A 26,003-nucleotide genomic window follows, 5' to 3' on the forward strand; every position below is an offset into this window, starting at 1 on the left:
TTCTTCTTAGAGTCTACTTTATTTGGTAAAATTCAGAAACTAACAACCAATTCACAGCCCCCACCTCCTTCTCTGTGAAGAAGGGAGTTCCCCGAGACAAAAGGGCTGTGGCTTGGGAATTATCCACCATCCCAGGTTTCCACTCAGGCAGCCCATAGCCTGACAGGCCTCCAGGCTGATGTTCACAGAGGCAAGAGAAGAAAGCAAAAGGAAGCTCTCAAGACAATGAAACCCTCTCGACACTCTTCCCCCTACCTCAACCTCCCCACACCCACAACCTACATAAGACAGTAGAGGACAAAGCATGAGTGTGAGATATCTCACACACACACACACACACACACAGGTGCACAAAAGTCCTCCCCAGGAGGAGCCAACTGGCAATACCATTCAAGGCTTGGTGGTCCAAGGTGATGGCTGGTAAAAATCCAGGGAGAAAATATTCCACTTTCAGCCCATTCCTAGGTCTCTAGTGAACTGGTTTTAGTTATAAAAAAGCCCTGTTTCCACACAGGTCAGCTGTGGCTCTAGGGGCAGGCGGCTTAGGGAAAAACCTCCCATGCCAAGAAAACAAGGGTGGGAAAGAGAGGGGAGGATAGGAAGGCAGCGCCTTTAGGGAGGGTCAGGAAAAGATATCCTGTCCTTGGCTAATGGATCCGAGTTAGCTCCTCCACGACTTTGATGAGGTCATCTGCAGTTGCCTCCCGCTTCATACCACTGCCATCATCATACTGAAACGAAACAGGGAGAAGGGCCATGGAGACAAGAAGGTACTCTCACCTCAGCAGTCTGAGAGATACCTACTGGCCACCACCACTGCTGCAGCAAGGAAAAGGATTTCACCCAAAACCTAGCTGTACCCCTTAGGGATCTGGTCAGTCATACTAGCATTGAGTCTGTCACTGTTGAATATTCCCTCCCAGGAATACCTTCCCCAGTGAGCACTCCAGGCTCCTAAACTCCAGAATTGGGAAAGTTTATCTCCTGTAGGAACCTAACTCTACCTTCTAGATAGACTTGCTAGAGAGTGCAGGCCTCTTGGTAAAGTGAAGGTACTAACTCAGGAACAGTTCCAAACACACAAATACCCAAAAAGTATCCACAAGCCTCAACTACACCACTTTTCCCTTAGATTCTTCTTTATGTGGTAAGTATTATGAAAGGCCACAAAGGGTCACTGGCCCCATGAGTTCTAGCAGAAAACTTGGAGTCATCAAGTCTCCACGAATGACACCTGTTTTAAAAGGCCTAGCATGAACACAGCACAGCTCACCTGCAAGTTTGCCACAACCTCCTGCATCTTGGGGCGGCTGATATCTAGGAAACTTTCAATCAGATCACCATCGATGAAGCCCGTGGCTGGTTCTGTCTTTCGCTCAGTATGAAAGGATCTCCAGGTGGGCAGGCGAGTTAAAGAACATAGCTTATCTGCAAACACCCCTGCTCTCACTCATTCCCACCTCTGAGCAAGAAGGAGACAGAAGTAAAACAGGAAACAATCTGTTTCTACTAAAACTCATACTACTTTTGGACAGCTATGGAATTGAAAGAAAGCCCTGCTTAATCCAATAGTTCTCAATTAGGGTAACCCTTAAAAAGTCATGGCAAAGCCCAGAAAAATATAGACTCAAAAAGTGTTCCAGGCAAATCTGATGTCTATATCACCATCCATCCAAGTCTAGCCTCAGAGCCCTGAATAAACTACTGCTTAGGAGGAAGAGCTCAGAGTGCTCTTCCTGGGACAGTCACCTAGGCAGGAGCTTTTCTAGGCCTTGCCTGGGAGGGCTTGAACTGCTCTTGTACTGAACAGGAATGGATGGCTGACCCTTTAGTTTTTGGAGTTTCAGCTTCTTCACATGATAAACAAAGCTCTCTGCATGTACTGGAATTAGCTTCCCAACAGACAGATGCTCTGGGCAGGAAGGATATAAGGAGTGTTCAATCTTGCCCACACTTTTGATGACCTTATTGAGTCGGTTCTGCATGTCCAACAGGAGGTTATACCAGCTCTCTGACAGTGAGGTCACCAGCCCTGAGGAAGGAAAGAGGCAATTAGCTATGGAGCACTTCAAAACCTAGACAAGGCAGGGATGAGCTTGCTGCAGCTGAGTGTGCCCTACAGGAGTGACCTTACCTATCATGCCGTTGACTGTGCCAAAGAGCACCGAGCCCTGTGTAGGGGTAGAAGTCTCGCCCAGATTCTGCATAACTAGGGAGCCATGGCAGAACACATTGACAAACTCGCCCAGGTGGAAGAGACCAACCTCCTGTAGGTGCTGCCGCTCCTCATCAGTGGTGGCAGCACTGAAAGACATGAGATGTCACTTTCTGAACTTATCTCCCTAAGGAGGCCTCAACACAGGACCATGTTTGATAAGACACTATGTGCTGCGTGTCCTGGGAAGACCATCTGGAAGTCAGTCTACAAAGCCTTTCAATCTTACAAAATAAACCTCTACCCACCAAGGGGCATACATAAGCCCACACAGCACTCCACATGCTCAACCCCACAGACCCAGAGGTCTAGCCCTAGCCATGTTGCTACAGAAGCCACTCACCTGTCCTTCTGACACACAAACAAGTTAAAGGCATTTTCAGCTCCCAGAAAATTGTCATCATCCAAGATCTCCACTGCACTCATCCAGTTGGGATTAAAGTCTCGGGCAATCTGAAAATAGACAAGGAATAAATGTAGTCTGCAGTGTGGAATCCAGTTCTGAAATTAATCAAGCTTTTGGTCAGGAGCCAAGGTCTCACCTGCAGAAGGTGCAGTCCTGTGTGTAATAATGGCCACCTCAGAGACTACATCTCAGTCCCACCGCCTCCTCACCCCATTCCACTCTACTCTAAAACTAGCCAACAAAGGCCATTTGATTGTAATTTCCCAGAGATGGAAGTGGAATGGGCAAGGTAGGGGAGGAGAATCTCTAAAAAAGACTTAGTGGACACAGAATGTGGCTTAGGGAGGACCCTCCCCAAGAGCAAGGGGTTACATTGCATACAAGTCTGCACCCAAGTCCTTGCACTACCTCTTCAAAGTTTCCTTCCATAGGCTTGTAGGCAAGCAGCAGCACTGAACGCATGAGGTCGCCCACCAGGATGAAGTCGCCCTTAGTCTTCAGGTACAGGGCCATGATGTTGTTGTAGTGATTACACTCGGTGCGAAGTTCCTTTTCTGTGGTCCATTCATAGAGCCGCACCTGAAAAGGCAAATGTGTGAGGCTGGGGGGGGGGGGGGCAGCCTTTGGGGAATGACTGTCTCCCCATTCAATCCTTCACTCCCTACAGAGCACAGTGGGTTGGAAAGTGGTCTATATGGTATTAGAGTGAACAGTTATTTCCGTATTACACACTACTGAATTAGAAAATTAAGAATATAAAATTAGGAATGAAATTTTTAAACATAAAAGGAGTTGATGTAAAGGAGACAACAGCATAAATATAACACTATAAATACTGGGTCTTTTTGTAGATAAGGTCTAGTAACTAAGCTGCAGAAATATCCCCCTAGAAAGAGAAAATCCATAAACACAATTTCATAATCAGAAAGGAAAAAAATATTACCTATCAACAAACTGCCTTTTTCTAAACCCTTCTTAAACTTGTTCACTCTTGAAATTTTTTGTATGGACCCAATGAGCAAAACAATGGAAAAATCCATCAAAAATTCTAGTGCTGGTTTTTCATAAGCAGTATTCAGCATGACCTAGACTGCATAGGAGAGCCTTGGCTGAGGTGACAGGCTTCCCAAGCAGATCATTCATGGTCCAAAGATCTTACCACAGTCTCTGCACATCTACAGACTCCTTGGCAGAATGTATGAGGCCATGTTCTCCTAAGGATTTTTCAGAGCCCTAGTGCTCCTACACCTGCTCTAAGACTCCAGGAAGAAATCAATGACGAGCATACCTGCACCAGCCAGATCACTAACCACATCCCTTTCACCTCTCACTCTTAACTGACCCGAGGCCCTCCTTCCTTATTACTTAGTACTGAAGGAGCACCTTCTGCGCTACTCCTCAGCTGCTTGTTCAGATGTGCTCCCAGTGCCGACGCTCACATCCTGATACACTTTAAAAGAGTCACCCAACCCTATACAACAGGGATATAATCCTTGGTGACTTTAAAATTTACAGAAAAGGTCCTTCCAATATTTACCACCAAGCTACACATCTTTCCTAATTATATATTAGTTCCTAATTATATACTAGTGCTTAACCTCCACAGCACTCAAAAAAAAAAAAAAAATCTAATACATGTCTTTAATTTAAACACTCTGGAGCAGGCAGACAGATCTCTTTGAGTTCAAGGCCAGCCTGGTCTACACAGTGAGTTCCAGGACAGCACTAGCTACACAGAAAGACCCTGTCTCAAAAAAACAAATCCAAAACCAACCCAAACCTTGGGGGTTCCAAAACCAAGTCCATACAAAGTCCAGTTCAACTTCAGTTCCCCAAACTCCAGCTTAGAGTCCATTCTCTACTCCCACTATTCTGTTATCCCTAAAACAAACTCCCCTAGCATCATTAAGGGAGAGACATTCTACAAACATTCTACAAAAAATAGCTCACCGTGCTATTGATGCTGGCAAGCAGCTTCCCATTAAACTCCACCATAGAGTACACAGCACCTTTTACTTCCTTTTCTGCCACAGTCTGTAGTTTTCCTGGGGGAAAGAAGGAGAGATATTCTTTAGTCTTTATAAGCCCACATTTTATCTAGTCAAGAGCATCCCCTGGTTGCCCCATTGACTTAAATTTTGCCCCTAACTCTCTAGAAAAACCAAGAGGTACTAGGAGGAGTAGAAACAGAGTAAACTGCAGTCAGATGTAATATATGAGAGAAGAACAAAAATTAGAGAGAGAGAGAGTGAGAGAGAGAGAGAGAGAGCATATACTGAGATGAAGCACAAGTGCCAAGGCAATGATGGGAATGCCTCTAATGGGTACCAAGATCTGCCTCCTACTCTAAGTCATCCTGTTTAGGCTCTGAGATCTTAAGAGGCTAACTACTTCCCCAGGATTTCATATCCTTCATAATCCAAAGACTGTCCACTCACCATCTGAATACTGGAAGACCACAATGCGACCCTGCTTGGGCTCCGCCTCTTCAGGATATACCATAGCTGTGCCCACAATGAAGTACGTGTTGGGGTCTTTACCCAACTTGCAGGAGACCAGGCTGAGGGCATACTCGTTTTGTAGAAACTGATGGGCATGGAGCACTAGGAGAGGAGAGAGATGACTGATTAAAGATACTTGTCTCCATCCCCCTCACAATCACATGCTTCTGTGAGGCCGTGGCCTAGGTTATATAAGAACATAAGCCACTCGCCGGGCAGTGGTGGCGCACGCCTTTAATCCCAGCACTTGGGAGGCAGAGACAGGCGGATTTCTGAGTTCGAGGCCAGCCAGGTCTATAGTGTGAGTTCCAGGACAGCCAGGACTATACAGAGAAACCCTGTCTCGATAAACAAAAACAAAAAACAAACAAAAGAACATAAGCCACTCACTGGCCCTGCCTCTTCAGACTGTCCATCCCCACCAGCCTGTGCTAACGAGAAGATGTCCAATGCTCTAGATTTACTATTTACTGCAACTGACAGGTGCCAGTGGTGCTTTCTCTGCTCCAACTCCAATCAGGCTTTTCCTCTTAGGAGAGCCTACTACCCTGTCAGGCTCCAGAATATTCTGGACCTCAGAATAGGCCAGGATGTAAGCAAAAAGGTCAGAAATGCTTGTCTCCACCTTCAAAGGTATGCTGGTCAATGATGAGGAGGTTGTGCACCTCCACTTCTTCTCCAAAGGAGGTCTCGTGAGGAGCTGTACTGCTAGAGAACAGTTTGCTGGAGCTGACGCTGCTGGACAGGGCCTGCAGACAGAGAAAAGGCATGCCATCCCTCTTAAAGCAAACAGGAACTGGAGGTACAAAAAGCTAAGTGTGAGTGAACACAAGGCTGATGCTGGCAGCGCAGCAGAGCCTGATGAACAGAGTGTGTCAGAGAGCACACTGGAATCTGAAGGTAAAGAGCCAGATCACACAGGCAAATAGCATGTTGGCCCAAAATCTAAAGATCATGGCAATGTTACAACAAGTCAATCAAGCAAAACTAAAAACACGAACTCAGGCAACCTACACAGTGATCAACTCCACCATCAACAGAGTCATTTCAAATAAAAACGGAGTTTAGAGGCTAGAGAGACGGCTAAGCGGTTAAGAATACTTGCTGCTCTTATAGAGGATCCAGCACCCACCCAGAGGCTCATAATCACCTACAACTCCACTTCCAGGGGATCTGTCCTCCTCAGGCACTACAGAAGAACGGCACACACATCTATGTTTAGGCAAACACTCATACACATAAATAAAGACCTCTGTACTCTGGATTAAAGGAGCCAATTCTACCAGATGTTTACAGCAAGAATGAAAGAAAATGATCCATAATCTCCGTGAATTATGTATCTCTGAAGGTTACATTACCATAACCCTTCTTTCATAGACAAAACAAAATAAAACAAAGAACCCTGAAGGTTAGTTTTGCCCAGCTAAGGTCAAATGATTAGCAATAAACCGTAAAACCAATTCTACTGGGCTTCAATGATCACACTGTTGTCTATTATATCTTTCTACTGTCAACTACACACATTGTACATTCAAACTCATAAAAGAAGAAACTGCTAAGGCTGTGAGATCAGCAAGTAATAGCTGTTAAGTTTGGGATGGGGGTTGTTTCAAGTTGTTTATGTGGTACTGGGCATGGAAGCCAGTATTTGTTCAATGTAGTTAAGTATTCTACCATTGAATTACACGCGCATCTCTCTACGTTAAGTTTTACTGCAACCCAGCTCAGTGCAGTCTTTGAGGCTTCAATGGCAAAGGTGGTAGTTGGGACAGAGTCTGCAAAGCCAGATTATTTCCTATTTCACCCTATGAAGAAAGCTTGCTCATTCCTACTGCCATCCTTCTTTGCTCACTGTCCTCACCTGGGTGCTGGCACTGGGCCTCAAAGCAGTAGTGCCTCCACTGGTATCTTGGACTTCAATGCGGCTGGAAAGGACCCCAAAGCACTGAGACACTTCCTGATAGCAGATCTTCCTGCAAACCAAGCATGAAACAACAGTGCCACTCAGAAAAGTCTAAGACACTATCTACAGCTCCTGCTGCAGTTTCTCTGGTCTGCACTCACCTGGGAGACTCATAGAGGGGAACTGTGCGAATGTGGAGTTTCTGGATCTCATCGATGGTGCCAATGGTGAGAGTGCTGTTATTGGCCAATGCCAGACTGAAAAGAAGGGTTGCAGTTTAGAGTGACATAACAAGGAAGGATTCTCCCAAGACACAATGACACCAGCTTGCTTCAAAGCAGGGATTTAACCCTACCTCATACCAAAATTCATTTGGGAAGACCTAACTCTGATGCAGGGATCCACCAATGAAGATAGTGGAGATATATATATATCTGTATAACATATATATCATATACATATCTCTCCACTTATCTAACTGGTCTGGGTAAGCCCAACAGCTTTTGCTAATGTGCAGCCAAGGCTGAGAACCACAGTTCTAGGTAAAAGAGTGAATCTAACACACCAAGGATTCACTGGCTGGCCCAACCCCTCAGTACTTTTAGCAATACATTTCTATCAAGCACCTTCCTCTATGGCTGCTGAAGTAGAACTAGGGAGTACATAATAATCACTAAATCTGGGGTTCTAAATTAAAATGCCAGGTGGCACACACCTTTAAGTCCAACATTTGGGAGGTAGTGGCAGGCAGATGGCTCTCTGTGAGTTTCCTGCCAGCCAACATTACAAAGTGAAACTTTCTCATACCCTACACTATACCCGCAAAAAGACTGTCTAAAACTTAACTGCTCATGTGATTCACCTGAAAAATTCTTGAAATATACAGACTCTAGAACCTAATAACCTCAGAATCTGAGGAACCAAAAACTCTATGCTGTTCTCTTCAGAATACCTTACTCATCTACTTTCAGCCCTACAAAAGCTTTCGGATGTTCTAATAAAACCCCCTGTGATACTTCCTATCATGGCAATTTACTGACTTTGACACTAGGGGGAAACCTAGGCTAGGGGGTGGGATGGGATGGGGTAGGGGAAAGAGATGAGGAGGGGTAGGAGAAGCAATATGATGTCCCCAGTTAGTGACTCCTGCTTAAGAAAGACAAGTGGCTCACCTGTCAGGATAGCCATCTGAGTTGAGAGGACACATATAGTTCACCTCCTTGAGATTGACATTGGAGAAGACCAACTTGTGGTTGCTGCTATAGATGACAGTGGGCCGGTCAGAGCAAGCAAAGACATTGGTGGTAGAAAGAGAACGGAATGTCCTCAACACTGTGGGCTGGGTGCCCAAAGTCACCTTTTTACGGTCACTCAGTAAACCTGCAGAAAGAATGGCATGAGAAGAAGGAAAGAAAACAGGACAATGGCTGCCTCGTTAAGGCTCAAAGCCACATTCCAAAGCCAACACTCCCTATTTCTGAAAGAACCCACACTCAACTGTGTTTCCTCACCTGTCTCAATGTTGAGCCCAAAGTAGAAAAGAGCTCCATCTCCCAAGGCACAAAGGAGGTAGTGGCTACTCTCAAAAGTGGTCATCAGGATGGATCGAGGAATGATCTCTGTGGTAAAGAGGGGCTTTAAATTCTTGCTCCACATCCGGACTGGAATCCTAACCCAAAATACCAACAGCACATACCTCCACCCAGCATCTCCTTGTGCAGTAGTTCAAAGGATGGGAGCTTCAAGATACGAGCTGAGATGTCTGTCCAAAGACCAATGGCACAAAGTGGGGACAGGCCATTGCTGTCCCCTAATGGAGTGATATCCAAGCAAGCCACTTCATGTTCCATCTCTGTGTGGCTGAACAAAGAGGAATGAATATGACAGAGGAAGAAACCCAAGGACCAAAGACAGCCCACAGAACAGAGAGGACTGATTCTAAACAGACATAAAGACTCTCATATACCTGATTTGCCGGAGCTCCTGAGGATGGATCTGAAGGTAGTATAGTGCCCTTCCCACAGCAACAACCACCTGGCTGCTGTTACAGGAGGCCACGCTGATGTTCTTGCCCTGAGGCTCCTTCCACTCACTCACCAAAGCTTTGGGCTCCTGAGAGACCAGCCTCACAGATGCTGAGGTGATCTACAGAAAGAATAGATGAGATGTCTCTAAGCAACTGCAAGGATCTTTTCAGAAATGCAAAAGTGTTCCCCTTCTCCGCCCCCAGTTAGAACATGAATAAACTACAGTTCTACCATACAGTCAAGCTTCTGGTTCCAGGACCCTCAAGAATACCAAAATCTGCAGATGTCCAAATCCCTCATATAATGGTATAATGTTTGCATATAACCTATGCATATCTTTCTATATTCTATATATCACCTCTGAATTACCTGTTCTAGAGCTAAGGATTAAACCCAGGGCCTTACATGTTCTGCCACTTGACTGTGTTCCTTCCCCAGACCTTTAGATTACTTTATAAGTCCTAAGACTATGTAAATGCTATCTATATAAATAGCTGCTATACTACATTGCTTACGGAATAATGATACCATCACACCCCCCACCCCCAGACACACATTTGGTATAAACACAATTCACAACTGTTTAATCCACAATTGGTTCAATACATGGATATGATTCATGGACATGGAGAGTGGAATCCATGTACTTTTCTCCAAAAATTAACTACAATAGACATCATTTTTACTGAAGGAAATGGGCCTAAAGCTACTTACTATGCTCGTGTTTGTATGTATGTCTATTTCACAAGCTTGCTGGGGCAATGATAACTGCAACCCTCATAAGGTAGCAATGGGATCAGACACAGGGACCACCATGCTCACAGTTTTTCTTAACCCTAAAATCAGATCTCTAATATCCATGTTCTTTACTGAGCATGAGTCATTAAATTATTTAAAGTCCTTAGCAATGGCTGCGAAGCTGTATTATATAACATGTTTGTTTTGGTGCTTGGGTCTCACGCATGCTGATCTACAGAGTAATCCCTAAAATGTTCCATAAGCTTATTCTACTATTGAAACAAAAAGCAAGCAAAATAACACTACTACTATTAATTCATCTTACCCATCATGACTAGGAATAAAAGGTTTTTTTTTTTTTTTTTTGAGATAGGATTTCTCTTTGTGTAGCCCTGGAACTCTCTCTGTATAACAGGCAGGCCTTGAACTCACAGAGAGCCCTCTGTCTCTGCTCCCAAGTGCTGGGATTAAAGGATGCTCCACCACACCCCTGCTCTATAGATTTTTACCAATCTACTACTGCCAGCTGGCTAAAGGAAGACCTGTGGGTAAGATGAACAGCTGTTTAATACTAAGGCATTCAAATATCTTGTCCACCAATGGAAAGACCCCTGATAATGGCAAAGAGAAAGAGTAAAAAACTTGGAAGGGCATCAGGTCACTACAAACTTGAAAAGATGGATGAGTGTTAGGAATGTGCTCAGAAACCAAATTCTGATGGAAAACAAAGAGGGTACAGAGCAGCCTTCTAAAGACCTATGTCACCGGGCAGTGGTGGCGCACGCCTTTAATCCTAGCACTTGGGAGGCAGAGGCAGGCGGATTTCTGAGTTCGAGGCCAGCCTGGTCTACAGAGTGAGTTCCAGGACAGCCCAGGCTACACAGAGAAACCCTGTCTCGAAAAAACAAAAAAAAAACCAAAACAAAATAAAGACCTATGTCGAGCAAGGACCAGCATAGATCAAGTGGGTGTTAATGTGTGATTAATTGTTTTGTCATTCATTGTGTTTTGCTATTTCCTATTTTTTTTCCAATATTCTTGTGTAGAGCTGGGCATGGTGGCCTTTAATCCTAGCACTTGAGAAACAGAGGTAGAAGCAGGTGGATCTCTGTGAATTCAAGGCCAGTGCAGCCTACATATTGAGTTCCAGGATAGCAGGGGCTATGTAGAGAGACCCTGTCTCAAACAAACAAAAATATATGTGTCAGTGTTAAAATGAAAGGGATAAATTGTCTATAGAAAAAAAAATGTAAATTGATATCTAAGCTGATAAGGAAATAAAGCTAAAAGGATCTACTTCAAAGTTAAAACAGTTAACCTCGTTAACTGTTCTCTGTATCACAAGAAACCAGTCCCCCCCCCAGAATGTCTACATTATTTTTAGTGCCATAAAAATGGATTAATTTTGAAATCTAGTAGTAGCTCCTCCCACACGCATTCTAGGTCAGAGAGTCAGAGTGAAGTGGTGGTCACATCCCCTCTAACCCTTTACCTGGATAAGTTGCTGATGAGCCACATTGCCACAGAAGAAAGTCTGCTGATCGTCCACAAAGCCCATCAGCTCCGTTTCTTCCACTTCTTCTCCATTTAGCATGAGAACTCTGTAGCAGAATAAAAGGAAGGTTCAGGTCAGCATGGGACCAACTTCCTAACCTTGCACCTTCATCCCATAAGTACAGCAGGACCAGACCTGCCCTTACCTTGTCTGGCCCACAAAAGAGAGTACCAAAGTGTCATCAGTCTCCCGAGTGGGGTCAGACCGCAGGGGCCATAAACCTGGAACAAGGAGTAAAGCATAAAGAAGTACACCATGAACCAGCACCTAAGACGTGCTCTCATCCTAAGCCATGAGAGGGACAGAAATCCTTGGGTTGAATTCCCTTCTGTTCCTTCCTGATATTTACATTCTGAAGAAGTCAGATTTTAGAATTTGAGACTGAAGTTTTCTATTTTTACCTTGACTCTAGATAGAGTATTATTATTTCCATGACTCAAAGTTAAAATTTTGTATTTCAGGCTGTGACATGAAGCTCAATGGTAGACATTTACCTGACTATGAAGCCCCAGTTAAATCCCCAGCAGCAGTAATTTTCAAGTATATACATGAAGTCTCACTTTACACCTCTTCTGGCCTATCCTCTAAATTAGTAATCAGCAGAAGTTATTGTTCAGACTGCTATTATTAGAGAAAATAGGATTTGTATTTCAAGTAAATACAAATGTGAAATTGTATTTGGCTCTTAATTTAACAATCTATGCAATGCATGCTATAGCTCGGTACCCACAGACTATTTAGTTGGGCAGGTGTATCAGTAAGGAATAAGTTTGCATTTCTCACTCTATGCATATGAAGGTCATGGAGAAGCAGTAGGAGAATCACAACTCAGTTTGGTGGTAACAGTCTCTCTTTCTAAGGAGTGCATGAGCATGTTTATTTCCTACTGCTGTTTCTTTTGGGAAGAGCCTGAGCATACCAGGGACAAGATCACACTTGGGAGCCCAGGCTGATACCACATTCTGCATCATTATGCCACACCTAGTTCAGTTACTTTTATGTATACTTTTCTTTGATTGTGAGTGAAGCCTGCTAGCCATCTTTTGCCAATTTGGGATCAAGAACTTGATGTTCTTTTTTGCAGGTTTTAAATTAGGGAGACAGGACTTCTAAGATAAAGTCCAACTATTTTATCTCAACTGTCATTTCTAATGTAGCAAATGATGTTTTTGTTTTGCTTTTGAATAAGTCTTAATGTTTCACGGGGCTGAATTCATCAGTTTTTGCTTCTGTATTTGTTGAACATGTGTGCACTTGCAGGGATGTGAGTGTATGGGTATGCAGGGGCCAGGTGATTTCCTCTATCACTCTTCAACCTGTTTTTTGGGGCAGTATCTTTTAATACTGAAAACATAACCAAGGGGTAGAACGTTTGCCTAGTAGTATAGGTGAAACTGAGATTCAATTTCCAGTATTGCAACAAAAAAAAAAAAAAAGATCTTTCCCACTCAGAAATCCATAAACTTTTCCTTGCACTTCATAATAGACCCAAACTTATCTTTCCCAGATGACTGCAGCCATCCCAGTCTTATCTACGGTCTCATAGATGTCATATTTCAGTGGAATGCCACCACTGACAATACATTTCCATGTGGAACTGTGTCTGTTTCTAGACCTTTGAATCCCAATTAGACTGCCTATCCATGTAACAAACTAACTATTTTAATGATTCTACGTTGCCCAGGCTGGCTCTGATAACCCAAAATCAAGTAATCCTGTGACAGCCTCCAAGTAGCTAATGCACTATAGGTGTGTATCACCTTCTGCTGTACCAGGGGTCAAAACTAAGACCTCATCCATGCTAGTAAATGCTCTACTAATGAGCTGAATCCACCCAACTCCCAACTACACTTTCAATTGAGGCTTAGCAACATGTTTTAGTGTGTAGGAGTGCTAGCCTTTTCTCACTGGCCTATTTAAAGTGTTTCCTCATTATTCTTTCTCTATGTAGACTAATTTAGGTCCAAAAAAAAAAAAGAAAGCTATGGGTATCTCTATTGAGACACATTAAGGAAAACATAAGTCAAAAAAACATTTTTGGGAGCTGGAGAGATAGTACAGTGGTTAGGAGCACTGACTGCTCTTCCAGAGGTCCTGAATTCAACTCCCAGCAACCACACAGTGACTAACAACCATCTGTAATGGGATCTGATGCTCTCTTCAGGTGTGTCTGAAGGGAGAGACAGTGTACTCACATAAAGTAAATAAATAAATAAATCTTAAAAATTTTTTTTGGGCCGGGCGGTGGTGGCGCACGCCTTTAATCCCAGCACTTGGGAGGCAGAGGCAGGCGGATTTCTGAGTTCGAGAGTTCGAGGCTAGCCTGGTCTACAGAGTGAGTTCCAGGACAGCCAGGGCTACTCAGAGAAACCCTGTCTCGAAAAACCAAAAAAAAAAAAAAAAAATTTTTTGTAATTTTCATTTGTAGATTTGGCATGTCTTTTTATGTGATCACTCTCTTTTTAAAGTGTGTGTATGTAGAGACTTGTGCATCCTTGAGCCTTTGGAGGACTGAAGCTGACACAGGCATCTTTAATAGCTCCAGCTAATTTACTCAAGCAGTTTCTTGCTGAACCTGGAGCTGACCAATTCTAGGTATTCTAAGTAGCCAGTTTGCTCTGGGAGTCCTGAGTCTGCCTTCTGTCACACCTGCCTTTGACATGGGTCCTGAGGATCTGATCCCCAGTCCTCACACATGTAGGACAAATGCTTTATCCACGGAGTCATCTACCTAGCCCTTTGATCAATCTACTTTCAAATTCTTTAGGAGCATTTTAAAGTTCTCTTGTAATAGAATCCACATGTTCCTTGGGTTTGGGGGTGTTTTTGCTGGGGGGATATGGAAGAAGGGGAAGCATTTTGTTATTGCAAATTGCCTTTTTCTCGATTAAATTTTTAATTAACCGTGCTCACATAAAAGCTGTTATCTTAGCCTATTCCTCTTATAGCTTACTTCCTTAATGTATTTCAATTGTTGATAGTGTTTCAGTTAATTCTTCAGTTCTGCAGTTAAACCATTCACTTTCTCTTCCAATCCACAGAGCTGTTTAGAGTCTGACTTGGTTTTTTAAAGCGTGTCTCCTACACACAAATCTGAGCTGGTTTTGCTGTATGGTTTAGTATTACCATTTTTCCTTCAGAACAGGTGGTTAGCTCACTTACACCTGCAGATGAGACAGCTGTTTACTATCATTTCTGTCATGGTTTTAGGTTATATTCTGTCTCTACGGGGTTTCTCTACATAGCCCTGGCTGTCCTGAACTCTTTGGAGAGCAGGCTGACCTTGAACACAGATCCACCTGCCTCTGCCTCTCAAATGCTGAAATTAAAGGTGTGCATCACTATGGCCAACCTGTTTATACTTAAAAAGACTCACTAGATAACTTTTCCTTTTCCCATTAATTCTCTTACATTTAATGTCTGCTTCCACATTCCTCTAAACTAATATCCAATTATGATCAATATCTTTAAAGTTTTCATTTGTTCTTTAAACATGCACTTCTATGCATGTTCTGTCGTTATGACTTTTCTTACTCCTCCTCATTTGATGTTTTCTTCTAGCTCTCACCAAAATGCCTTCACAACATGTAATGAAGCCAAAGGCCAAAGTCACTCAAGTAAGAGCTGCATCCTTTGTCCACCAGAGGCTACCTTTGATGCCTGGCAAGTCAATGCTGGCATGCTCATGGATTCCAATTCCGTTCCGGATGATCCGCAAGGAACCTTCCTTGAAAGCTCCAGAGCAAGTGACCAGCTGCAAGTAGAGAAAAGGTTTCTCAAGAACCCCTCAAGAGACTTGGACAGTTATACCATGCCAGCTCTAAATCCCATGACCCATACTGTGGAATCAGATTTGAGGCTGCAAATTTAAGCTGTTTATCTTCAGAGCCCCTCAAATTTACTAAGCAGGTAAGATATTCTAATCCAAAAACCAAAAACTTTCATTCACTCTCCCTAGCAAGCTTGCTTAGATTCTGGAACCTAGTTTACTAGAAAGAACTAGAGCCAGACATAACTTGCTACTTACAAGGTGACCTTGAGTAAATTAATCCATCTTTCTCAGTCCTAAGTTTCTGGGATGAACAAGAATACATCAAATAAGGTGCAAATGAAATTACAGGAAATGAATATACACTTGGTCTAGCACACCAAGATAGGCACCCTATAATGGTAGGTATCCTTGCATTACCAGGATTAGTAAAGAGGCTCTTAACATTATCTTCGGTGCACACGCCACATTCTAGATAAGCAAGCAAGGACAGCTTAAGAGGCAAGCAAGCCTTTACTCCCAGGACTCCCCCTTACCTGACCCTGTCCCTGCCTCTCCAGGTCCACCACACACATATCCACAATGGGTCCTAAATTGGTAAAGGTTTCCATAGCCACTACATAGGAGCCTTGTTCATTGCTGTCGACATTGAGCTAAGAAGAAAGAACAATGTTAGTCCCAGAACATCCCTAACAGATCCACATTATCCAAAAGAAACTCTCAATCTTGCTTTTGTACTCCAAACAATACTTCTAGAACAGGATTGCTGCCAAACAAAGCTTTGAACCTGGCATACCATGCACAGGCAGAGAAGCAGTAAATTTTTAAAAACTTAAACCATTTAGGCCAGATATGGTGGTGCATGCCTTTAATTCCAGCACTCAGGAGGCAGAGGCAGGCAGATCTCTGAGTTGGAGGTAGCCTGGTCTACAGAGTGAGTTCCAGGACAGCCTAGAGAGACCTTGTCTCAAAAACAAAAAACAAAAACAAAAAAATCCAAAAAAGACAAAAACAAAAAAATGAACAAGCATATAAATTAATTAAATTAAAATATTTAAAAGCATTTTTCTTGGAGGACTGTCCAAAGTTTACAGATAACAGAAAGGAACAATCTATTACATTAGACCCACTTGAAGGTGAAAGCTGGGTCTTGTTCATCATTAAATATATAGGGACCTTCACTCTGCCAGACCTATTTACTAAAGAACCATCAAGACACAGGTAAGAAGTTAATAAAGCAGAGAGGTAGGTAGCTGAGATGTGAAGAAACAAAAAAGTCCAGCCAGACAACAAATTTAATGAAGAAAATAATATAAGCATAGTGAAAAGAAAACCAGGAAGATGATGTTTTCTCACCTTTACGAGCTGGGAGTCACCTAGGCGAGACCCAACAAATACAACACCATTATCAAGATATGTTAGGCACTCTGCAATGGAGGTCTAGAAGAAAGTCAGCAGATGAGGAAATTAGGATGAATCCTTTAGGGTTAATATTACTCTACTCAACCAAGTGACACCTATGATTTTCCCCATAAGCTATAATTCGGTAAACAATTACTGAATTGTTCAGTCTCCCCAGGACACAGGAATCACTTGTCTTTACATCCCTGAACTTTGTGACTATCCATTTCTTACACCACTCCACCCAAAATACCACAACTTATTTTGTAGGTGTTAGTTCCAAACAGTGACTTAAGACAACATCGCTAGTCTGCACAATGTAATTAAAAGCCTCTCACAGTCACTGCTTAAGTATTAAGCTTTGTCAGAAGAGGAGAGGGGCTGAATGGCAAGGCACAATGACACATGAAAATGTCAGTAACTATGAATAATAAAGATGAAAGCAAAATTTTAAGAAGCATTAAGTCTTTTAGGAGGTCCTCCTAGATTTCACTATCAACCTTGCTCTGTAGTACTTGTCTTGCAGTCTTTGGTTTCCTTTCATGCTCTTGGTGTTTTGGGGGGGTTTTTTGAAGGGTAAAAAGGTCTAAGAGATGTAGCTCAGGCTGGCCTTGAATTTGCCACTATCCTTCCTTAGCCTAAGTGCTAGGATCTCAGGTGTGCAACACCACAGCCAGCTGTTTCACTTTCTTTTTATGCTTCAAATGTCATCTAGCAACATGTGAAATTCTCCAATAGCTAATTCATTCAGAAACCAACTTATTGCCAGATGGTGGTAGCACACACTTTTAATCTCAGCACTTAGGAGGCAGAAGCAGGCAGGTATCTGTAAGTTAAGGCCAGCCTGGTCCACAGAATATTTCTAGGACAGTCAGGGCAACATGGAGCAATTCTGTCTCAGAAAACAACAAAACCGACTTCCACAGTAGAACTGACGACAACTTCTAAAGGTGTTGTGCATACTAATTCTCAAAGCAGCAGTGTAGAACCAGACACATCTGGGCTGACGAAGCACCTAGAAAAATAAAGACAGGAGCAGGGACAAGCCTTACCTCTCCAAGGAGTTCCACTCGAAGGTCCTTAAGGGTGACAGTGCCATCCATCTGCTCCTCCTTCTCTAAGAGCAGCATGAAAAGTCGTCCTTCCATATCTCCCAGAAGGTACCGTGAGCCATTCGGATCCACCCGGTTATGGCACACGATAGTGCTTTGCTGCCAACCAGTAGGAAGCAGCCATTAGTCAGAATCTTCCAAACCAGAAACCCTTACTTAATATGCCTTGCAAACCTGTTGGGCCAGTGCATTATCCTAACTCAGACATTTAGTCCCCAAAGAAATCAGTCAGATTATAAAACAGGCAGCCTTTGACGATAATTTTCTAAAAAGTTCAATCCTTAAATTTTACTCGCCGGGCGGTGGTGGCGCACGCCTTTAATCCCAGCACTTGGGAGGCAGAGGCAGGCGGATTTCTGAGTTCGAGGCCAGCCTGGTCTACAGAGTGAGTTCCAGGACAGCCAGGGCTATACAGAGAAACCCTGTCTCGAAAAACCAAAAAAAAAAAAAAAAAAAAAAAAAAATTTTACTCATACATTTTACAGAGAATAAAAACTACCATTGAGTACACTCTAGACCTAGAACAGAACTGAAGGTGTAACTCAGTGGGAAGATATGTAAGGTGTACTGATTCAACCTCTAGCACACAAGAGGAAAAAAGACAAAAGCAAAAAAAACCCCTACATACTACACAGAAAGATACAATAATAAACACTCACTACAAATACTGACACAGATTACTCAAAAGGCAAATAAAGTTAAGCCTTTATGCTTTAACTTTGTGGCTTAAACTGGTAAGACATAATTTTTTTTTTTTTTTTTTTGGTTTTTCGAGACAGGGTTTCTCTGTGTAGCCCTGGCTGTCCTGGAACTCACTCTGAAGACCAGGCTGGCCTCGAACTCAGAAATCTGCCTCTGCCTCTCAAGTGCTGGGATTAAAGGCGTGAGCCACCACTGTCCAGCTTAAGACCTAAAATTTTTATAATTTGAGTTTTTAAATTTTATGTGTATGGGTATTTTGCCAACATGCATGTATGTACACCACATAGGGGCAGCACTCCATAAAAGCCTGAAGAGGCATCAGATCTCATGAACTGGAATTACAGACAATTGTAAACTGCCATGTGTGTGCTGGGAATGAAAACCTGGATCTTCTGGAATAGTGGTTAGTGCTCTTAAACCACTGAGCCACGTCTCCAGCCCCCTTTATGACTCATTTTTAAAAGTCTATATAATTTATCAATGTGTATTTAAAGCCTGAAAATGCTACACTCAGTAGAATTTACTAAAATCCTTTTTTCTTTCCTTGGTGGCTAAGATTAAACACGTAGGAATTAAACAGAGTCTCATACATGCTAGATATGCATTCTACCACTCAGTACACTCTAGACTTCATCCTTTCCTTCTAAAAGTTACCACGCTTCATAAGAGTAAATAGTATCTCTCTTAGTTAGAAAGCAAGCTAAGCATAACCAAGCTACACTCACACGGTATTTCCCAAGAGTAACCAACATCTCATGTACACAGTGACCACTGTGATAGGTATGTGCAAACCTCTACCTGGCACATGGAGAAAGGGGGAGGGACACAGTCAAGAACAAGGAAGTAAAGATGCATGGAAGAGAAAGGTAAAACACGTGCTCACCTTAATGATAGGAGGAGCAATTGCCAGGTATTTATCGCCATTATGATAGGTGATTGATTCCTGTCCAATGATGATGGCACCTCCAAAGGGCTCTGGGACTGCAGAAGAAAAACAGCACCATTAATAGGATCAACACTTTGAAACTACCACTGAACCACATTCCTATTCCTGGAACTCATTTTTTGTTTGTTTAAGATAGGAATCTTTCTCCACTGCCCAGACTTGTCCAAACTCCTAGGGGTTCGGGTGACCTTCCGGCCTCAGTCTACTGAATAAGGGATCTAGAGGCACTTGGGTTTTGTTTTTGTTTTTTTTTTTTGCCATTCTTGGTGCTTTGAAGTTCAGAAGAGTAGGGATATTCTCACTAGTCTTCCACATGTGCTCCTATCCCTGCCCAGTTTCTCTCCTACACTTCTTATCTTTTCTAACAAAAGGCTTTTACTTGCTTCCTTGTCTCTATTCTTTGTTTCTTAGCTTGATTCCAAATGCTTCCTACATCAAGGCCACTTTTAAGAAGAGTTAATATTGTTTTGGGATTTTAAACTTTCCTGTTGGGTGAGATGGACAACGTAACACAATGGGGAAGAGTATAAGAGGAAGCCTGGACATGTCCCACTGATCTACTTCTAATCTATGAAAGAAGTCACATTAAGTGAGCTCTGCTGTTTCCCTTCAGTTGCCAAATGTAAAAATGAGACACATTTTTACATGAAACTCCGTTAATTCATCTCAATGTTTCAGTTGTCAATGACTGCACTTACTTTAGAGGGATGGAATGAAACCAGAAAATCCCAAAATCAAAAATCCATTCAGAAAGGAGACTTAGGGGAGACTGAAACCACAAGCTTTTTTTTTTTTTTTTTTTAAAGATTTATTTATTTTACTTGATGTATGTAAGTAGCTGACCTCAGACACACCAGAAGAGGAAATCAGATTTGATGTACAAGTATCTGCACATACACCTGCGTGCCAGAAGAGGGCCCAAGATCTCATTACAGATGGTTGTGAACCACCATGTGATTGCTGGGAATTGAACTCAGGACCTCTGGAAGAGCAGTCAGTGCTCTTAACCACTGAGCCATCTCTCCAGCCTGAAACCACAAGCTTAATACTGTGCACCGAAATGGAGGATGAAGATGAGGAAGAGAACCAGATCACAGAGGGAACACAACTTCCCCCAAACCCACTAACCTGCGATCACCATTGAAGCTTCAGCTTCCACATTCTCTTGTTTCCAAGGGCCCTTGTTGAACTCCTTCTCCCGAAGAGACACCTCATAGGTTTTAACATGACGTCCCTGAGGATCCTGGGGTGGAAAGAGTGGAATGATTAGTTAAAGTGGCCCGGACTGTGGGGTCCTGTAAGGGACAAACCACCACCACCCAAGATTTGACAATCCTGTCACAGCAACTTTCTTGTCCTTATTTGTGAGAATATCAACAGTCACCTGCTGAGTCTATAATTACTTTCTGAGTAGACTGCAGGGTCTAGGATGTGCTATTTCTAATAATTCAAACAACCAGCAAAGTTTAAATGGAAAATTGAACCTGCTATACTGTAGCATACAACTGAGAGATATACCCTCTTCACTTGACCTCAAGGAATGTTATCAAATAACCAAATAACTAAAGAGGGAGATACACTGAAGCTAAATCTAAAAGATTAAAAAGAATTGTTCTGACAATTCCTTTTCCCGAATTTTCTATGTGTGTGTGGGGGGAAGGGGGGTGCACATATACATGTGTGCAAGAGCACGTGGAGGCTCAAGGCTGATGTTGGGAAACATCCTCAATTCCAGGGTCTCTCAATCAAACCCATATTGTGCCTATGTAGCTACTCTTGCTAGCCAGCTTGCTTCTAGGGAGCCTGAATCTGCCTTCTAAGGCTAGAATTACAGGCAAGTTGCCACACCCACCAGTCATTTAAGTGGGGTCTGGGGGATAAGAACTCTGGTCTTCATGCTTACACAGCAAGCTCTTTAACCACTGAGCCATCTACCCAGACCCTGTTTGACACAATTCTCAAGAGTACTCTGAAGAGGTGACCGCAGAGACAATACAACTTATTGCTCCCTTAAAGGTAGTCAAAAATGCTCCAGTCCCGCCACTGTCAACTCCATCTTCCTCTCCTTTTTCTGAATCGTGACTCTTCCCCTCCTTTTTTGGAATCATGACTCACATCAGTCTTGGGGCTGCCAAAGTCACCTTTAAGAGGCTAAAGAGCAGGGGAGAAAACGACATTCAGCCAACAGAAGATGGCTTCAATCAAGCTCAGACCAAAGTCTAAGACATCATGGAAGGAATTTAATCACGTGTTTCAAGGAGCACATCTCAGCCACTGTGACAGCCCACGAAGTGCTTAGCTGGAACACCTTTCACATACAAGGTGACTAATAATCATCAAATTAAACTGTTGGCATAAACAGTCACTTGCGGTTGATAAAAACTTTTTCATCAACAAGTAAAAGACCCATCTTCACAGAAAGTTCAGTGAACATGGATGTGGGTCTCTGGGACCCACAGAAAGAAATGAAAACAATCACAATTGGCAGCCCTGGTCTGGGAACAGACAGAGCCAGGCCAGCCCCGTGTAGTCAACACCCTTGTTTTAATGATCTGACATTTACAAAACTGGAAAAAAGGAAAGAAATTAAAAGTTTTTTATTTCAGTTCTGATAGCTAATAAGATCAAATAAAATCATCCTCAACTAGTTTTGGCTTTATTTAACCTTATGTTAACCAGAAAATACACAAAAACACCACATACATTTCCATTACACTGCAGAACTATGTAAGTGTTCCCAGGCCCCCACTCTACCATTCTAAGTAGAAAGGGACCTTCATTTACTTGACTACGGGCAAGTAACCTGACCTCATACAGTCAGTTGGTAAAGGCTGAGATTTTACCAAGATGTTGTTGGCATGTTAGTCTGGATCTCTGTGCCCCACCCCCACTTAACAAATCTGAACCAGAGAACAGCTGCCCAGGATCAGCTCTGCTAAAATTTTAGGCACAGACTAAAATAGAAGTCAAGAGCTAGCAAGTCACCAGAAAGTGAGTGCTAGACAAAACATGAACGGCTTTTTCAAAGACTAAAGTAAAGCACTACCAAGATATTTTCTCTTGGCTTGTAAAGGCAAATTCTGAATCATTTCTCTACAGCTAAGTTTTTATAATCCTCTAGGCATGCTAGTAAGAGACTCAAACAAAGGATAAACTAGGTCACCCTATAAAATCCCCAAGGCCTACTACTGGAGTATAATCTCAGGATTAAAACCTGCTATAAACTTGACAGCATTTGCTGCCCCCAAACACATACTAGTATACCCACAAAAGTAGGGGGGGTTGGATCTGACCCTTATTAACTGTTTTGTTCAAAATGTTTTAGAAATAGTCAACACTTCTCCCTAGCCTGCTATCAAACCCAGACAGACATTCCTCTGGAAAATCCCACTCCCATCACTCCACACCAGCTTCTCCCTCTCTTCTCAGATCATGTACCTGGTAGACAAAGCAAATGGTAGGTGCTTGACAACCGTACAGGAACTTGACATCAATGACATGCAATTCCTCTAGGCGGATGTTAAAGGCCTTGAGCTCTTTATTGTCTCGGTCTAGTGGAATGACCTTGAAAAGGCCATCGTAGAGTCGAAGGCCAATCATACGGCATTCAGGGTCAATGATGCCAATGATGCCAGTCTCTGATGGGCGACCAATACGGTCCTGAGGGAGGAAAAACTGGAATTAGGAAAGAAGTTCACTCAAAGAAGCAGAAGATACTGGGTACAATGCTTTCCCAGGCAGAGGTTATAAGAGCACCTGACATGCCAGGAGCCCAAACTCGGGCACATTTGTTTTTCCTTTGTGGGTGAATTATTCACTTTCCCTTGGAATAAAACAATTCAAGCCATGTGTGTTTTCTCCACTTCTCTAATTACACAAAGTGACACCCTGACAGTTCACTGCTCATCACTGTATCATGACATCAGCCTGAAGCAGCCACCTCACCTGGACATTGCCATGGGCTCTTGTAATGATGTCAATGCTTTCGCCACTCTGCTTATACTCCAGGATACAGGCATTGTATTTAGCAGTCAAGATGAACAGCAGGTCTTTGCTCTCCCCCTGGAATCCAACATCACATCATCAAAAGAGGTTCTTTCAAAAACAGGAACAACTTGTTCTGCCTTTTAAACATCATTCTTTAAGTATGCTAAGCTTTTAAAGAATCTTCCAAATTCTACTCTCCACACAGAGGAAATACTAAGCGAGCCTGAAACATGTACGAAGCTCACACAAGACCCTAAGGGGATGTACAAAAGGCCAGGACTGAGGCTGGTAAACATCTAGGCCTTGCGATCACAGTGCACGCGCTCTCTCGCCTGCACGTGCTCTCTCTCTCTCTCTCTCTCTCTCTCTCTCTCGCTCTCGCTCTCGCTCTCGCTCTCGCTCTCGCTCTCGCTCTCGCTCTCGCTCTCGCTCTCGCTCTCTCTCTGCTCTACAAGCAAAGTCCTCTTAAATTCACCTCATTCAAGTGGAGGGAAAATAATCTGAAAGCTACAATAGATCTTTAATCTTACTAACAGTCTTCAAAAACATTCATTCACGGTTTTTTGTTTTGTTTTTTAGATACAGCTGAATCACAACTGCTCTAATTGTAATGATGAAACTGTTCAGATAACAGGATGCGCTTACTCTGTGCAAATCAATCACTTCATCTTCACAGTAGTCTATGGGAGTGGGCACCATCACTCCCATTCGTAAACAGGGAAATCAAGGCTTTCAAAGGTGCTTTAAGTGATATGACGAAGAATGAAGCTAGGACTAACCTACCCTCTGCATCACTTACCAACACCCAGACTCCTTCAAGTTCTCTTCCCTAAAGAAACCAACTTGGTGGTGTCTTCCCTAATAACTCTCTCCTTCTGGAAAACTTGTTACAGACTGCCATTCCCAAAGACGTTTCTCTACTTAAATCTTTACCTATGCCATATAAATTATGCAGCCTAGGGTTCCCTCAGTGCCTGTCCCAATTAAGAGCACTTACTTACCTTGGGCCGGAAAAGCTCCATGACTGCGATCTTCCCATACATCCCCACCTCCTTGACTGGCCGAAGGCCCTCCGCGGTGACCACATAGATCTCTAATCTTGTGTTTTTAGCAATCAACAGGTTCAGATCTTCCGCTGAAGTAAAGTGTCCTGAAAGAAGAGAGCCTCTAACTTTTGAAGCTGGAGGCTAGACCTTTTTCAGGTACCTCTAATAAAGCTACCTAAGTACTTTGCCTTCTCAACAAATGCAGCACCTTAAAGTCTTGCTTCACACATTCAACAAAGCTATATCATTAATCAGACTTTTAAAAATGTACTATCGACTGGGCAACAGCCTGGCCTTCAACAAACTATGACCTCGAAAATTCTTCCGACGGTTGTTGGGTTTTCCTTTCTAAATTACAACAGCAGACTGTAATTGACGCTAATGGAGAAAGCCTGTGTCTCTTTGAGCTCCCATCCAAAGCCTCCCAAAACTTTCACCAGAAAGATAAAGTGAAGAAAATTTCCCAGAGCCTTCTGTGTTGTCCTTTCGCCTCCCAAGCAATCTACCAATACCACTCAGCCCTTTGTAGCTCTCTCTGAACAAGAAACTTTTGTTCTGAAATGATTAGCATTTACGTAAACACACGAGTTTAAGTAACTGAAAATATGAGTTCAAGATGAATGTTCTTTGGTTTGGGATGTAATCGCCGATAAACAGCCATGCACACACAGGGGAAAGCTTGCATACTGACCGGCCAACCAAACCCTGTTCTCCAGCAGCGCCCTGGAGTAAACAACCGCCCCAGGCGAAAGGGTGGGTCTGGAGAGGGCCTCTGGGGGGTGGGGGGTTGCAGACATTGCTCAAATTCCTCAACCTCCTGGACACCCACCGGAAAATTATGACCCCTAAACTTGCTCCATTATCATCTCCCCTTTCCCCTGACCACATGGGGCCAGTTTGGAGACTCAATCAACCACGCACACAACTCATACATCGCTCTCTGTCCCACCAGGCCTGGACCAATCTCAATACCAAGGGACCTCCTATGAGCAAAAAGGACCCTTGAATAGCAGCTTCCGCTGCCCAAAAGGCGCGTGGTGGAACAGCTCCTTTGAGATCGCGAGCTGAAGGGGACGTTCCGCGGCTGCCAGCGCCTTCCATTCCCGGAGCCCAAGTTTTTGCTCCTGCCGCCCCTGGGGCCGCTGGCCTCCCTAGGCCTGGGATCCCTTCCTTGGCCGGGTCTCCGGCCGGGGCAATCTCACCAGTCACACAGCCGTTCACTGCGGTAGGCTTCTGCGCCGTTACGACGTAGTTGTACGACATATTGAGGCCTTGGACCGGCCCGTGGGGCGCCTAGAGCGACGATAGAGAGATGGGCACGAGCGAAGAGACTGAGAACCCCCACCCTCACTCAGCCAACTCCGTAGCTGCTGCCTCCGCCCCTGAGACACGTTGCAGGCCAGAGAGGCTAGACGCAGAGGATCACGGGACGGCCTCACCTGGCCCTTTGGAGGACTTACGGAGCCCGAGGCGGCCAACCAAGCGAGGCCCCGCCCCCGAGGCCCCGCCTTTTCCTAACCGCCGGAGGCCGCAGTACCCGGATAAGAGCGAAGAGTACGGGTACGCAGACTCAACTGGCCTCCTCTTTGGTCTACTACGCCCGTAGAGGCCGTCTGCTAAATCCCCTACCGCGATCCGCGCCCCTTCCCTCCTCCATAGCTCCAGGCGTCCTCGGGGTTTTCCCTCTTTTAGAAC

The 26,003-nt window shown here is 43.6% G+C and overlaps 1 protein-coding gene across 1 annotated transcript; it reads right to left on the reverse strand.

Moving 5' to 3' along the window:
- Ddb1 (damage specific DNA binding protein 1) lies at nucleotides 1-25,814 on the reverse strand. Its single transcript, XM_028777492.1, has 27 exons — nucleotides 25,511-25,814; nucleotides 24,264-24,412; nucleotides 23,221-23,337; nucleotides 22,714-22,935; nucleotides 20,404-20,518; nucleotides 19,213-19,310; nucleotides 17,568-17,726; nucleotides 16,471-16,554; nucleotides 15,651-15,767; nucleotides 14,997-15,099; nucleotides 11,491-11,566; nucleotides 11,283-11,391; nucleotides 8,992-9,170; nucleotides 8,722-8,885; nucleotides 8,537-8,644; nucleotides 8,198-8,405; nucleotides 7,187-7,282; nucleotides 6,984-7,095; nucleotides 5,748-5,871; nucleotides 5,060-5,224; nucleotides 4,572-4,666; nucleotides 3,030-3,200; nucleotides 2,559-2,668; nucleotides 2,135-2,304; nucleotides 1,930-2,032; nucleotides 1,274-1,397; nucleotides 1-731 (listed from the first exon to the last, which is right to left on the reverse strand). Exons 1-27 carry the CDS (start codon nucleotides 25,569-25,571, stop codon nucleotides 648-650), a joined length of 3,423 nt encoding a protein of 1,140 aa, XP_028633325.1. The 5' UTR covers nucleotides 25,572-25,814; the 3' UTR covers nucleotides 1-647.
- Between the last annotated feature and the right edge of the window lie 189 nt (nucleotides 25,815-26,003).

Source organism: Grammomys surdaster, unplaced genomic scaffold (genome assembly GCF_004785775.1).
Source record: "Grammomys surdaster isolate TR1022 unplaced genomic scaffold, NIH_TR_1.0 310, whole genome shotgun sequence".
Taxonomy (NCBI): domain Eukaryota; kingdom Metazoa; phylum Chordata; class Mammalia; order Rodentia; family Muridae; genus Grammomys; species Grammomys surdaster.